The 14,329-nt window shown below is 41.4% G+C and overlaps 1 protein-coding gene across 1 annotated transcript; it reads right to left on the bottom strand.

Moving 5' to 3' along the window:
* Positions 1 to 910: 910 nt before the first annotated feature.
* On the bottom strand, positions 911 to 3,921 carry ccl25a (chemokine (C-C motif) ligand 25a). The gene is made up of 5 exons (XM_083659137.1): positions 3,900 to 3,921; positions 3,152 to 3,240; positions 2,031 to 2,148; positions 1,651 to 1,747; positions 911 to 1,558 (listed from the first exon to the last, which is right to left on the bottom strand). The coding sequence occupies exons 2-5, from the start codon at positions 3,213 to 3,215 to the stop codon at positions 1,526 to 1,528; spliced, it is 312 nt and encodes a 103-aa protein (XP_083515263.1). The 5' UTR covers positions 3,216 to 3,240; positions 3,900 to 3,921; the 3' UTR covers positions 911 to 1,525.
* Between the last annotated feature and the right edge of the window lie 10,408 nt (positions 3,922 to 14,329).

Below are 14,329 nucleotides of genomic sequence, written 5' to 3'. Positions count from 1 at the left end.
CAAAATTATTTTATCCCATACATGAGCTTGTAGCGTTGTCAGAAACAGGTCTTATTGGGTTAATTATTTATAGTAATGTTCCGCTGAGGCCTTCCTCAGCGCCTCTCAAACAAATCAGAAACGCTGAAGAAGGCATCCATTGAAACGCATCCATTGTTGTTGCTGTGGGGCAAAACACGGACCATAGAATAAAACCAATATCAACTTGGATCACTAAAGGTCTATCTTCAGACTTTGCTTCATGCTAGTTGCCTATAATTACCTTACTGTATTTATCATGCACACCAGACCAGCTATGGAGACAGAGATACTATTGGTGCCATCAGATATTGGGCAAGGCGACCAAAGCGCCAAACAATGGTTTTGCTCTCATATCATGATTGAACCTACAATTGTGTTGGTCTCTTTATTGCACTGATCTGTCATTAAACAAAATTGCAATTCACTTCAAAAGGTTTGCAAAATGAAGTCACATGTCTACCTGTTGCATCACATCTTTGAACTTTTATAAAGGAGGATAAAACTATAGCATATTAAGGCTCTTTATTTGATCATGATTGCACCAGATGATGAAGGGAAGGACAGAGTTATGGAGGCATCATAAAGAAGAATCATAGCTTGCGACAGTAAGTCTAGGTTATAACTGCAGCATGTTACTTGCTGTTAAAACAATAATGTTCACATTTATGGCTTTGTTTACACTGAAACCTATCATGGTTTTAATTCATTGTCTTAGCTTTTTGGTATGAATAACGCCTATTTTACATCAACAAAATATATTTTAGGGGAGGAATGGGGTTGTATTTTTCTCTGTTTTAGTCTAGACAAAGAACAAACACAAACAACACGTTCTATGTACCATGAAGAAAAAACAAAAACATTTACATTCTACAAAAATGAGTTCAGAAAAGCTGATCAATTAACTTTTATTTTAACGCTTTTATGGGAAAACATAAAACTTTTGCACAAAATATATAACAAGATAGACATACAATTTGAAATTAAGATTTACGATTATACCTTTCCATATCAAACAATTCAGAAATACATTTACATTCAACATTTTTTGTTTACTAACAAGCAAGTATTTGTCGCTTGATATCTTGGCACTTCAAGAAAGCAGAATAGCACAGTCCAGCACCTCTCTTTATACACATATACTTACAGATCATTTACACTCCACCACAACTGATTCAATTAGGAAAATCAGCAAACAGGTCTTAGTTATTGGATTTCTGATGCCTTAAAAATGAAAGGGAATCACAGAATCTCATGGTGGTGGTCTCATCAGTCATGGCAGATATACCTCGCACCAAAAACTGCTCATGATACGACACAGGCTCCCGACAAAGTAGACGATGCTTTCAACCTCGAAGTCAATGCAGAAGTGAAAGCAAAAGTAACACTATCTTTGGCTGGCTTCCAAAAACGCCAACAGCAAGGCTAATTTTTTCTATTGATTTATAATGAGTCATGGCCCAAGGGTGGAGCGATGAATGGAGCTTTTGTAGCAGACACACCACCCTCAGCCTCTCTTTGGTCCTCGGCGATGCGAAGGCTAAAAAGAAAAACACCTGTTTTTTAATATCAATTCACACTTTTTTCACCCACATTCAAAGTGTCCAGGGAGGGAACATCTTCAGTAGTCACCTTTTTGACGGGTTTCTTGTCAACCCTCTGAATCACGTCTCGGACCCACTTTTGTGCGGGGTTACCGCAGATCATGCGCCCCCTCTTCATGGTGAACCTACAGGATGAATGAAAAGATAGGCCCTATTGACTTTCATGAACTGTTGGAGTGTCTGTCTGTCTGTCTGTCTGTCTGTCTGTCTGTCTGTCTGTCTGTCTGTCTGTCTGTCTGTCTGTCTGTCTGTCTCTCTGTGAGTCATTAGTAAATATAATTGAAAATTGTGTTAAAATACAAAAACATAAAGATCATATGGGGGGCAAGAAAGACAGTTCAACAGTTCAAGAAAGCTGATGAATTAACATTGATGGTGGATGTTTTATTTCATTGTGTTTGTACTCACACTACAGCACGGATGTTGCAGCCTCCATCTGTCTCCTGCCATCTGTACTTCACCACCATTCTCTGTCTGGTTTTGTCCATGTGTGTCACATATTTCAGACAGCAGTCCTCATAGGAACCTGGAGGAACAGGAACCCACAGGTGACTAGAGGATCCAAGGCAGTGGTTCTCAACATGGGGTCCGGGGCCCGGCCACCAGGGGTCCTTGAGTGGGTTTCCGGGGGTCCCCAGCAAATTGATGAATTATTAAACTTCACCATTATTTGATTTATAGGAAGTTGAGTTAACACAATAGAGTACAGCGGAGATGATGTATTTTTGTAGGCTTGCCCCGGAAGTCCCTGCGCTGCTGGTTCGTAAGGGGAAAATGCAATGGGATTTTTGTATTGGAATTTCAGTTAAATGCATGAAATAAGCTATGTGGTTAACAAAAGTTTATGAAACAGCAAGTAGCAAGATAATCTTCACAAACGAGGGCCACTTTTATGACTTTTGAAGCGTTTTCTGAAAACCGCGTAAAAAACACATCATAAAAGTGGTCCTCGTTTGTTTGTGAAAATTTGTTTTTGTTTAACACAAACTTTACATTTTCATAAACTTTTATTAGACCTTACTTCATGCATTTAACCAAAATCCCCATACAAAAATCCCATAGCCTTTCACACCTACTACTTTACAAATGCTACTTCCGGACTCATTCCTGCGGCACTCTAAAAAAGTAAAGTATTCTCAGATAGGGGCCCAATAGATAAAATCTCATCTGTCTCCCTAATTTATACTAAATTAGGGTCCTTGATATGAAAAATGGTGCGAATCACTGACTATGGCATATAGGTATACATAAATTATCAGACTAATGTGAAAAGCAATATGAAGGCTACGACATAGGTGAAAGTCCGTGGAATCAAATCTGCTTTATCAGAAGGCAAATGAAAACAATCAGTAAATGCTGACATGCAAACAATACGTCAAACAAGAATTGCCCACATGGTGAGGCTGCAGGTTCTGTGGTAATTCAGTAGCATCGCTGACCTAATTTTAGCTTTAGTGTTTGCAGGTCTGCCCTGCATGCAGCCGGTATGACACTCACACCAAGTCATTCTTGTTTTTACAGACACTAACCTTGTGCCAATGTCAGATAGAGGCAGGCTAGGATGAGCGAGAAGAACAGCACGTTGAACCTCATGGTATTGTAGTGGCTCTGCCGGAGACTGGGCGACAGAAGGGATAACAATGTTTACCAGCCGTAAACTTTATCAATCTCAGATTATATTCCAACAGCTACTCCCACGCCGCCCTCCTACAACCCTTGAACCTTGGACACAAGTTTTACAAAGGAAGGTTTACTTTACGTATCTAAAAACTTTTTTTGCACTTCCCTTTGGTATGCTATACGAAAATCTTATCTCTTACATTCCTGTACATTCATTTGGTACTTGAATAAAGTGATTGCCATTCAAAAGCATTAAACAGCACAAAACAAAAAACAAAAAACAAATGTACTCTTGATAAATCTTCCAATGTCTTTCCCCTGAATTTTGCGATTTTTATGAGACTTATACATAAAAATAACAATAATCAAAATGCCATTACTTTTGGTTGATTTAAGAGCTATTCCATTTGTTTACTGAATCTGAGCCCTAGATTTAAAAAACTATTTGATCTGAGGAGTACAATAATGTTCAGGAAAGTAATAACAAACACTGAGATTTGATTTGATTGAATGCAAATTGATTTTGATGTACAACAATATAATAATCATAAAACATTACCAAGTGTACTCTTTTCCCCCAAATAGAAAGCAGGATACTACAGGCAAAAACATATAGCTCTGTCTCCGTTTATATATCGATTGCTGCAGGCTACTCACCTCAGACTCCAGATGTACTTTGCAGATCTGTCCCTTGTGTCTACAGGTGAGGCGCTCTTTATAAAGCAGTGCAGGGCGTTTTGCCAGCTAGGGATCATATTTCCATAAATGCAGGCAGCTCACCTTTGTAGCCTACCTGAGCCTACCTCTTTTCCCTTTTCCTTTTTTTATTTGATTTATAACCAGCTCTAAGTTGTGTGGTTTTTGTCTGGAGGTCATGATTGACATGAAGCCTTGAGATGAAAGCGGTTTCTTGCTGAATCTGAGCATTTCTCTTTCCATATGCCTGCCTGATATAATCTGCTATAGGAGGTGAGCTGATATTGACTCAGGTGTAGCTATAGCGGCAATGCTTTGAACATTTACTGCTTTCTGCAATGATAAGTTAAGTTGATATTCTTGAGAGGTAGGTGTATCATAAGCAATGTTTAAGAGCATTATAGGCAAGGCAGATTTATTTGTACAGCCCATTTCATACACTGAGGCCATTCAAAGTGCTTTACAGAGTAATAAAACCATAAAAGATTTGCAATTAAACTGGCCACTGCATCACATCGCTGGCTTGGTGGGAAAGCTATATAAGCAGGTCTTCCTGTGGTTAGTCTTTTGGAAGACCAGGTGCTGGAAGTGGTGTTGGAGGACCATTAGGATGTGCTGTGCTCTTCCCTCTGGCCTCATAAATAATCTCCCCAATGCCCCAGGGCAGAGACAGAGACTCTGTCCTGTGAGTGAGCACCGTCCTTCGGATAAGACATTACACAGAGGCCCTGACTCTCTATGGTCATTAAAGATCCCATCGACACTCTTCGCAAGAGTAGGGGTGTAACCCTGCTGCCCTGGCTAAATTCCCACACAGGCCTTCCTTCCATCATGGCCACCTAGCCATCCTTTGCATATTCAATCCTCAACTGTCCACTGTGATAGCTGATGTGTGGTGAGTGTTCTGGTGCAAACTGGCTGCCGTGCATCACCCAGGTGGGTGCTACACATCGGTGGTGGTTACGAGTTGAGTCCCCTAACCCCCCCCCCCCCCCCCCCCCCCCATATATGAAGCGCTTTGAGTAGTTCTTGAAGGACTATCAGAAATGCAATTTATTATTATGAAAAAGTGCAAAGGTACAGACAAGAGATACAAAGGATAAAAATATTTAAAAAGTAAACTAGCGCAGTTCAAATCAAGTGAAATAGAAAGGTTTAACAACACAAAAAAATATTCCCACTTTTTAGATCCACATTGTGAGTGAACCCAAATGTTTTTCTTAGATTTTCTTGTCCCCTGTCCTTCCTGATTCCACTCAATACATTTGTCCAAGAAACATAAGGCTTTTTCTTGACATGCCAAAAAAAAAGTTCTGTTTCATTTTTTGTTTTGTTTCTAGTGTTAGAAATGAGAAGAGAACAAATACTGAGAGAGCAGACATTGAATTCAGTGTCATGTTGCCCCGGGGCGATTATGGCACTTGAAGTCTGGCCTGACACACACTATAAATATTGAGAAATACTCAGTCTTCAGTGGTTGAGTGGCAGCTATGGATACCTGCTTGTATTCCTACATAATATTTATGCCTCCCAAAATAAAGTTATGTCCATGAATAACACAGTGCAACAAAAAGTATGAAATAACAGACTTCAACAGCCAACTGCTATTTTTCTGACACATAATATGAACAAATTGAAGCAGTAGTTGAAGCTGCAGAAAGTAATTGGCCTTGTATAGCTTCAAGGGAACTTTGTGGCTGTAGGATCCGATTTTTTGAATGACTAGGCTACGCGCGTTCGATTCTTAGGCTCATTTCCAGTATTTCCAGCGCACACAGCATGCTCGCCCTGCCTCATATGCTGCGCAGGCTCGCCCATTCAACTGGCAGTGCTAATTTCTACCGTGCCTTGTTGGTTCGCCCTCGAGGTCTTGCATGCTTCCAAATTCCAATCATGGAAGTTGGAAACCCTCATTAGTGTTTTTCTTGCACCTGTGTTTACCCTGCCTTTTCGACACAAAATGGCCCCCGTGAAAAGGGTCTATATTGTGTGCCGCAGAACCCCTCGCCTTATAAGTGGTGAGATATATAGACATGCAAACTAATACTGTATGAATATGCCCATATATACATACATAAATATACGTAAGCATTGTTATGTCTAATTTACCATGTATATATCATTGCATAAATATATAGCCTATATGCACATACATAGCCTACATACATACATACATACATAATACAGTACGTTGTATGTATAGTATGTATGTAGTATGTATGTGCATTATGTATGCATATATACATGTTAACACACAGATCGTGCATGTACAATATATGACACGACATATGCATACACTGATTTATCTTCTGCTGACAAAAATTCCCCAATAGAAAAACACCCAAACGCTCTTCTGCATCATACTTTTGGTTCGTAGAGTTGCTGTGGTTTCATTTCTGAGCTTCACTTAATCTGAAATTGTGCAACTGCCATAGCTATTTTGAAACACAGAAGTTACATCCTGTCTCTATGCCGTTTGGAAAACATGACCATATAGTGTTGAACACATGATGATGATGATGATGATGATGATGATGATGATGATAATGATGATGATGATGATGATTATTATTATTATTATTATTATTATTATTATTATTATTATTATTATTATTATTATTATTATTATTATTATTATTATGTTACTGCTGCAGCTGCTCCACCATTTGCTATTGACAGTAGGCTAACAGTGGAAATCCCCAGCAGATGGGATATCGAACATTGTTATCAAGCCATAAAGGCTTATGACTTTATATCTAGTTTGCCTGACCTGTCGATTGGATTATAAAGACATTAGCCCATGTCTGTCCATTGATGTAGCAATAAATACAACAATGGCTCAATTATCACATTAACCTCCTTTTAGGTCATTTGCATTTCATTTACTTTCTATCAACTTGCAATGTCGGGTAAACTTTATTTCACAAAAGTTGGTAAAGAGGAGCTAAGAGTGTTATAGTGAAAAACTGAACATACCAGCATAAGATAACAAGCATTGTGTGTTTTTCAATCATATTTTCAAGACACTCAGCGTGATCTCAGGCCCCTGCGGAGCTGGTATGAGGAACAACATGGATTATGCTGAGAAAGGAATCTACCAATCAACATCATCATTGGTAAGTATAAATAGAGCTAGGGTTCCAAAAATCAGAACTATCCCTGTAAATTCAGGATGAATGCCTAACATCACCGAATCATGATTTTATGCAAAAATGTCTGGGAGTCCAAAAATATCACTTTTGATGTGTGTTTTTTTGTTTTTTGTTCTTTTGTTTTATTAATGGATTTTAATGGGGAAATTGCATGTATTTGATCTCATGGCTCGCAAAAAAGAAAATACCGTAACTCAAACTGGTGGTGGTTAGTGAAAACTATACTTTTGAAACCTTAACACCAGGATGTTAGCAGGAAAAAATATAATGCGTGCTTTTTGTTAGAACAAAAAAGGGCTGGAGGTCCAGAAAATTGCACTTTTAAAGGTTTAAAATTTGAGTTAATGCAAGCTAAAAGGGGCCTTAGTGGACCCGTTGTGAAGTGTTTTAATGGGGGTCATTAATACTATAGCACTTATGTGTGAAACATCACTAATTCAGCATCAGATTGTGACCTGATAATAAATATGATCTGTCCTCCCCATATTGTGATCTGAGTGACAGATGAGAGGCTGGTCCATTACTGTAAAAACACTTGTCAGCATTGCCACACTGTATCCATCAACAACTTCTCCCGTTGACTCATGAAAAAAGGCTCCATGTGTACTTTCCACAGCCCATTTTGTTATTTTGAACACTTTAGTGACATATATTAATCGACCTTGAATGTCTGAGTCGACATCTGATAGTGTTGTTCAGTGTTTATACTCTATTACTACTCGCATCCATTCTGCCAAAGCCCAATGAAGCATTTCATGGACCTGTCCTTTCTGTTTCCTTTGTTGCAGGCAGCGGTGAAAGTTATTAAGAAAAAGAAGCAATGCAATAATGGAAACATACTTTTTTAAAGTAAACGTTCGGCATCCAATTGTTTAAGTCAAAGTATTTAAGTAATGTATTTGCAGTAACATTAAGTATCAAAAGAAGCATTTTAATGTTATAGGTCTAACTACTCCAGTGCAACCTATTTTATGAGCTGATTGTATGTTTTGCATGTAAATCCTTAATATGAAAAGTAACTACAGCCATCAGATAATGTAGTGAAGTATAATAAAAGTACAATAATTCCCTCTAAAATGTATTGGAGTAAAATTGGAATTCCCGGCTTCTCCGGGTGCTTAGAGCACACCAGCATGATCTGGCACCAAATCCAGTCAGCTAGGCGTGAGAAGAGAGACCTGCATGTAGTATTCTTGGACCTGGCTAATGCTTTCGGGTCAGTGCCGCATAGTCTGTTATGGGAGGCCTTTGATTTCTTTAAAGTGCCAGGTAGTATAAAGAGCTTAGTTAAAGCCTACTTCTTAGATATTCAACTCTGCTTTACCACAGCAGAGTACACTACTGCTTGGCAGCAGCTGGAGATAGGCATTATGGCAGGGTGTACAATTTCCCCATTAGCTTTTACCATGGCAATGGAGATCATTATTAGGGCTTCAAAATGGGTAGTGGGTGGAGAAAGGCTGCAGGGAGGGCTGCGGCTCCCTCCAATTAGGGCATACATGACGACTATGACGTCAACCGCTCCATGTACTAGCAGATTGTTGGATAAGTTAAATAGTAATCTGCAGTGGGCTAGAATGAAAGTGAAGCCAAGTAAGTCCAGGAGTATTTCAATCATTAAAGGGAGGGTAGTAGGTAAGAAGTTTGTTATAAATGATGAGGTGGTGCCTACAGTGTTAGAGAAACCAGTCAAGAGTTTGGGAAGATGGTATGATGCAAGTCTCAGTGATAAGGGACAGTTTGAGGAGGTGAGGCAGGAAATGATTCAAGGTATTTCAAGTATAGACAAGTCAGGGCTCCCAGGAAAGTTAAAGTTGTGGTGTTTGCAGTTTGGATTGTTGCCTCGGTTGATGTGGCCACTGACAGTGTATGAGGTTCCCCTTTCAAAGGTAGAAAAGCTAGAAAGGATGATTAACTCATTCATTAGAAAATGGCTCGGAGTCCCACGCTGCCTAAGCAGTGTAGCCTTATATGGGAAAGGCATATTGGAATTGCCATTATCTAGCCTGACAGAGGAGTTCAAGTGTGCTAAGGTTAGACTGGAAATGACTCTGACTCAGTCAAAGGATCCAGTGGTTAGGAGTGTAGCGCCCACAGTTAAAACAGGGAGGAAGTGGAACCCAAAGGAGGCAGTACAGCAAGCACAGTCAGCTCTTAGACACAGGGATATCATAGGTCAGGTGCAGCATGGGCGTGGAGGCTTAGGGTTGTGCATAGGGAAACCTGTGTGGAACAAGGCATCAGTAATAGAAAAGAGGAAGATGGTAGTTGAAGAAGTACATAGGCAAGAGGAGGCAGTAAGATGTACTAAGGCAGTGTCGCAGGCAAAGCAAGGACAGTGGGTGAACTGGGAGAGTGTAGAGAAGAGAAAGTTTAAGTGGAGAGAGTTGTGGAGCATGGAGGCCAGCAGAATTAGATTTATTCTAGGGGCTACTTATGATGTGCTGCCATCTCCCCAGAACTTAAATCAGTGGTTGGGCGAGGATGGTGCCTGCCCGTGGTGTTCTAGTGTATGTACACTGAGGCATATACTGTCAGGGTGTAAGGTCAGTCTCTCCCAGGGGCGATACACCTGGCGTCACAACCAGGTGTTGAAATGTTTGGCAGCTGCAGTTGAGGAAAAGCGGCTAGAAGTAAATTCTCTAGTTGCTAGTAAAGAGACTAGACAGATCAAATTGGTACGTGAGGGAGAAAAGATTAGACCAATTAAGGTCAGGCACAAGTTAGGGCAGCTAAGTGTAGGTGGAGCCTGGGAAATGAGGGTTGACTTGAATGAACAGCTAGTCATCCCAGCATATATAGTTAGCACCCGGCTACGTCCGGACTTGTTACTGTGGTCTGAGGTAGAGAAGAGAGTTTATTTTATCGAACTCACAGTCCCGTGGGAAGATCGAGTTGAGGAGGCTTATGAGCGCAAGAAAGCTAGGTATGCTGAAATGGCAGCAGAGGCAGAGCAGCGAGGTTGGAGGGCTCGAGTGCGGCCTGTAGAGGTGGGCTGCCGTGGTTTTGTGGCAAAGTCCGTTATTGCCTTACTAACTGAGTTGGGCATTTGGGGACGGAGCCTGAAACGTGCGGTTAGCAACATGTCTCAGGCAGCAGAACGAGCAAGTGAATGGCTGTGGATAAGGAGGAAACATGCTAGCTGGGGAGCTCGCTAAGGTCAGATTGATTGTTTGTTGTTGGTCATGATTAACGGTCCGCATCAACAGGGCTGAATCATTGACAGTGGTGGTGTAGTTAGGGATTGTTTGTTGTTGGTCATGATTGACGGTCCGCATCAACAGGGCTGAATCATTGACAGTGGTGGTGTAGTCAGGAATGTCATACCGAACCGACCTGGATAGCTAGGCTTAGATAGTGAGGTAATATGCAGTTGTGCGGTGGTAGCATGGAGGGGGGTGTTTCCAGGACGCTGGATTACACCGTTAAGCCTTCTTGAGGTGTCGTGGGCCTAACTTAACGAAACGTCGGTGAAGGAAGGTGCCCACTTGAAAACCCCAATGCTTCATACTGCTGTTGGCTAGGGTAGGTAACTGGTGATTTGTGTCTTGTTTATTAGTTTGTTAGCCTGTTAGCTTGTTTTATTCTGGATTGGGCTTCTAAATGTGTTTTTCCTCTGATTTTGGCACAAGGGATAGTAACATCTTGTCCTGTGTATTAATTAATAGTATGAAGTCTCACAAAATACTCAAGTAAAGTGCCAGTACCTGATCAGGGTCTGAGTAATAGCTACTTTCCACCTGTGCTTGCAGGACACTGCAGTGCTGCTCGTATGATTTATTCTCTATTCTATTTCTCCGGTACACATGATGGGGCACGGTGAGGTCAGGATCTGAGACGTTTCGTTTCTTCCCCCTTGCCACCCAGACTTTTAGAGCAGAGAATTTAAGAGCAAATCTGTTGCCATGCCCTCATCTGAATTCAATGGCTTTCATTCATGTGAATCTGGCTTGGTTTGATTTATATTCACAAATTGCCTCAGTGTTTTGTGCCCTGCTCGTTCCCTGTTAGCTGTGTGGGTTCGATCACAGTTGAAAGAGTTATGGATAGCCTTTGGCAGTCGATAACAAACGCAAAGAAAAAAAGGACATTGAGTTGGCTGTGGGTGTGCCTATTCCTGGTTGTGACTGCCTCTAGTTCCTGATGGATGAATGCCACTGATCTATAACAATGGGAAAGAAATATCTGTCAGGAGAAGATGATGCTCCACTGCCAAGTTGGACTCGGGCCATGTGATTATACAGTGTGTTGTCTTCAGCATTCCTGTAGACAATGTGATATGTTTTTGTAGTAGGCCTCCATCATCCTTGCTGTCATTGCAGGAATCTGAAAGAAGAAATCAGCAATAAGCCATTAATCAGTGTGTGACTGTGAGAAACCTTTACTCTGACAGACAGTTGGCCTCTTAAAGAGCTAACGTGAGCTTTTAGCAGAGAGCTAGTCTCACTTGCCAGACTTCCCTCCCTTCCGGTAGAGAAGTCTGGCTGCATGGGAAAAGGCTGCTGGTATAAGCTCTGCCATTGGTGGCAACCATTTCAGTCGTCAGGGGGGAAAAAATCCCTTTCCTCTCCCTGCAAGCTCTGCCATTGGCTCCGACCCGCTCTGACTGACTGGCAGCGACCATATATGGATTTCCTTTCCGCTCCCTCCATGACGAATCTGTCCTATCTCAAATGCCTCTGCCGCTGTGCGTGTCGTATCTGTCGATCTCAAATGCCTGCGCTGCTGTGAAACAACATCAACAATGCTAGCTCGTTGCTACAGTAGTACACGCTGGAGACGTTTGGATCCCCCGATGTAGGGAGAGAGTCTGGCAAGCGAGACTAGGTTAAACCAAACAGAGCATTTTTTTCCCAACAAATCCAGAGTGGAGATCTATTCTGCCAGACTCTCTCCCAGAAGGGAGGGAAGTCTGGCAAGCGAGACTAGCGAAGTGAATTTCCTGACAAAAATGCGGCAATCAAAAGATTATTTATTTTCTGTCTGTCCTGATGTGACTTTTTCCCCCATCATTAGTGAAGCATGCGATGGGTTTAATCTGTTATGGGCTTTAGAAAACATATAGCTTTGTTAAACACTACACCAGTGGTCTTCATCCAGTGGCCCCAGACCCCTAGGGGGTCCGCAGAGGTACTTGCAGGGGTCCGCCAATCTTTGTCAAAGTACAGTAGTACGAGAACATTAAAAATTTGTTTTTATTTTAGACAACAAAATAAACTACAAGCTAAAAGCTACTTTTGACAACAATGATTTACAAAATGAATCTGGTATATGAAACTAGATGACCTAAGCCTTAGGTCCTAAGGCATACAATGGTAGCCTACCAACCATGTCATGATCAATCTTGTCAGGAAGGGGCTAAATACACTGACTGAAATACTGCAACCATACCTGTTAGTATTGGCCTACAATGGAGGCAATTCCAAGGCTACAGCGAGGCCACAGTTGATAGAGATAATTATTTCCATGTAGGCTATTCAATTAAAGGCTGCCAGATCGTAAAAAAATACATTGTATCTGTTTTTCAGTGAGATTCATGTGATTTTCTTTAGGCTACAGTTAGTCATTTCTGATATCCATTTTGGTAAAGAGGGGGAAATCCCACTTCCAAGTTTCGGGAAACAGCTAGACTCTAGCTGTTTCCAGAAACTTGGAAGCTGCTAGCTGCTAGAGCTATGAACTCTGACTCAGTTTCAGGTTTAATGGTTTCATCTTGAGGAGGATGTTATCACTGAAACAAATAACCGCCTCAGGGAGCCTCCACCAACAAGTTAAGTTGCACTTTACATCCATGTCTGTCCAGATGCATAAATAGTGAAGACTTTGATGGAATGTAATAAAGAGTATCAGTGTATTTTTTGGCAAGATGGAAGTAATTACTATATTGACATAGCCGCCCTACAGTATGATTCCACTGAATAATTTCCAGTGAGAAACATGTCTTCACTCAGACTTATGTCATGGACATTGTGATGTGTGATTGTGATTGTGATTGTGATTGTGATTGTGATTGTGATGTCCTTCCCTGCAGGAGCTAAGTAGGACTGGTGCAACATCACCAATTCTATGCACTAGCGGACCCCCGTGGGAGTTGGACCCCCCCCTGCCCCATGGGAGTGCCTCAGACTGATGACATCACTGACATCATCACTGAATCGTATCGCCAGGAAGGATGACATTACTGATGACATCATCATTGAGCGGGCGGGGGGCGGAGGAGAGTGGGCTGGGGTCGTAGACAAATTAAGGCGAAGATGGAAAGGGATATATGTGAGAACACAAACAGATTCATGTTCGCATTCTTCTTCGCTAAACATCGTGCAGAATATGAAGATAGACTAAACCGGGCACAGATAATGACAGTGTTAAATACCTCTGCGCTGCTGCGTGAGACTAGAGCCGTCTGGAAGTCACTGATAACATTCAATTGCTCAAGTGACATGACATCACAAATCATGACTGACACTGACCCTACCAATTTGAACTAGATTTGTTTAAAGTGTTTTCTGCTTCTACAGTTTTGTCCCATTGCTGGGCGATGGATCTTTCCCCCCAGAAGGGTGCATGTTCATGAGAGCCTACTACAGGTACAGAATGACGTGTTGCCATTCTGATGTATAAGAATGGTATCTTCTTCTTCCATTGTGACATGCATAATCAGTGATGTCATGAATCAAATAGTAACATCAGTGACATCATCAGAGATGTCATAACTCTTTCTTTGCTTTCCCATTGTGACATCATCAGTGATGTCATAAATCCTCCCCTGCTGGTGGTATAAATAGGACCAGTAGATGGTGGAACCAGAGCTCTTGTAATCTCTGTCCAGTTTGTTTTCAGCTTCACCTCAAGATGAGCTGTCCTGACTTATTAGGACCCTCTGTGGCAAACAGCATCAACACATGTTGCGGCTTGTTCCAGTTTTGCCTGAAGGCAAATTTGAAGTATGGTTCTTCCCGAAAACCCTCAGTCGACATTGTGCAATGCAAACTGTTATGAAATGTTCTCTATTCCATCTTCCTTAAATATAATTCGACTAACAAGGTACGCATCTGTTACAAAGGCAAAACAACTCTGGGTTTGTGTGTGTGTGTGTGTGTGTGTGTGTGTGTGTGTGTGTGTGTGTGTGTGTGTGTGTGTGTGTGTGTGTGTGTGTGTGTGTGTGTGTGTGTGTGTGTGTGTGTGTGTGTGTGTGTGTGTGTGCATGTCTGTCTGTCCGTCTATGTGTGTGTGTATGTA

This window comes from Poromitra crassiceps (genome assembly GCF_964638095.1).
Source record: "Poromitra crassiceps genome assembly, chromosome: 23".
Classification (NCBI taxonomy): Eukaryota; Metazoa; Chordata; class Actinopteri; order Beryciformes; family Melamphaidae; genus Poromitra; species Poromitra crassiceps.
This window is presented reverse-complemented; position numbering and strand designations above follow the sequence as displayed.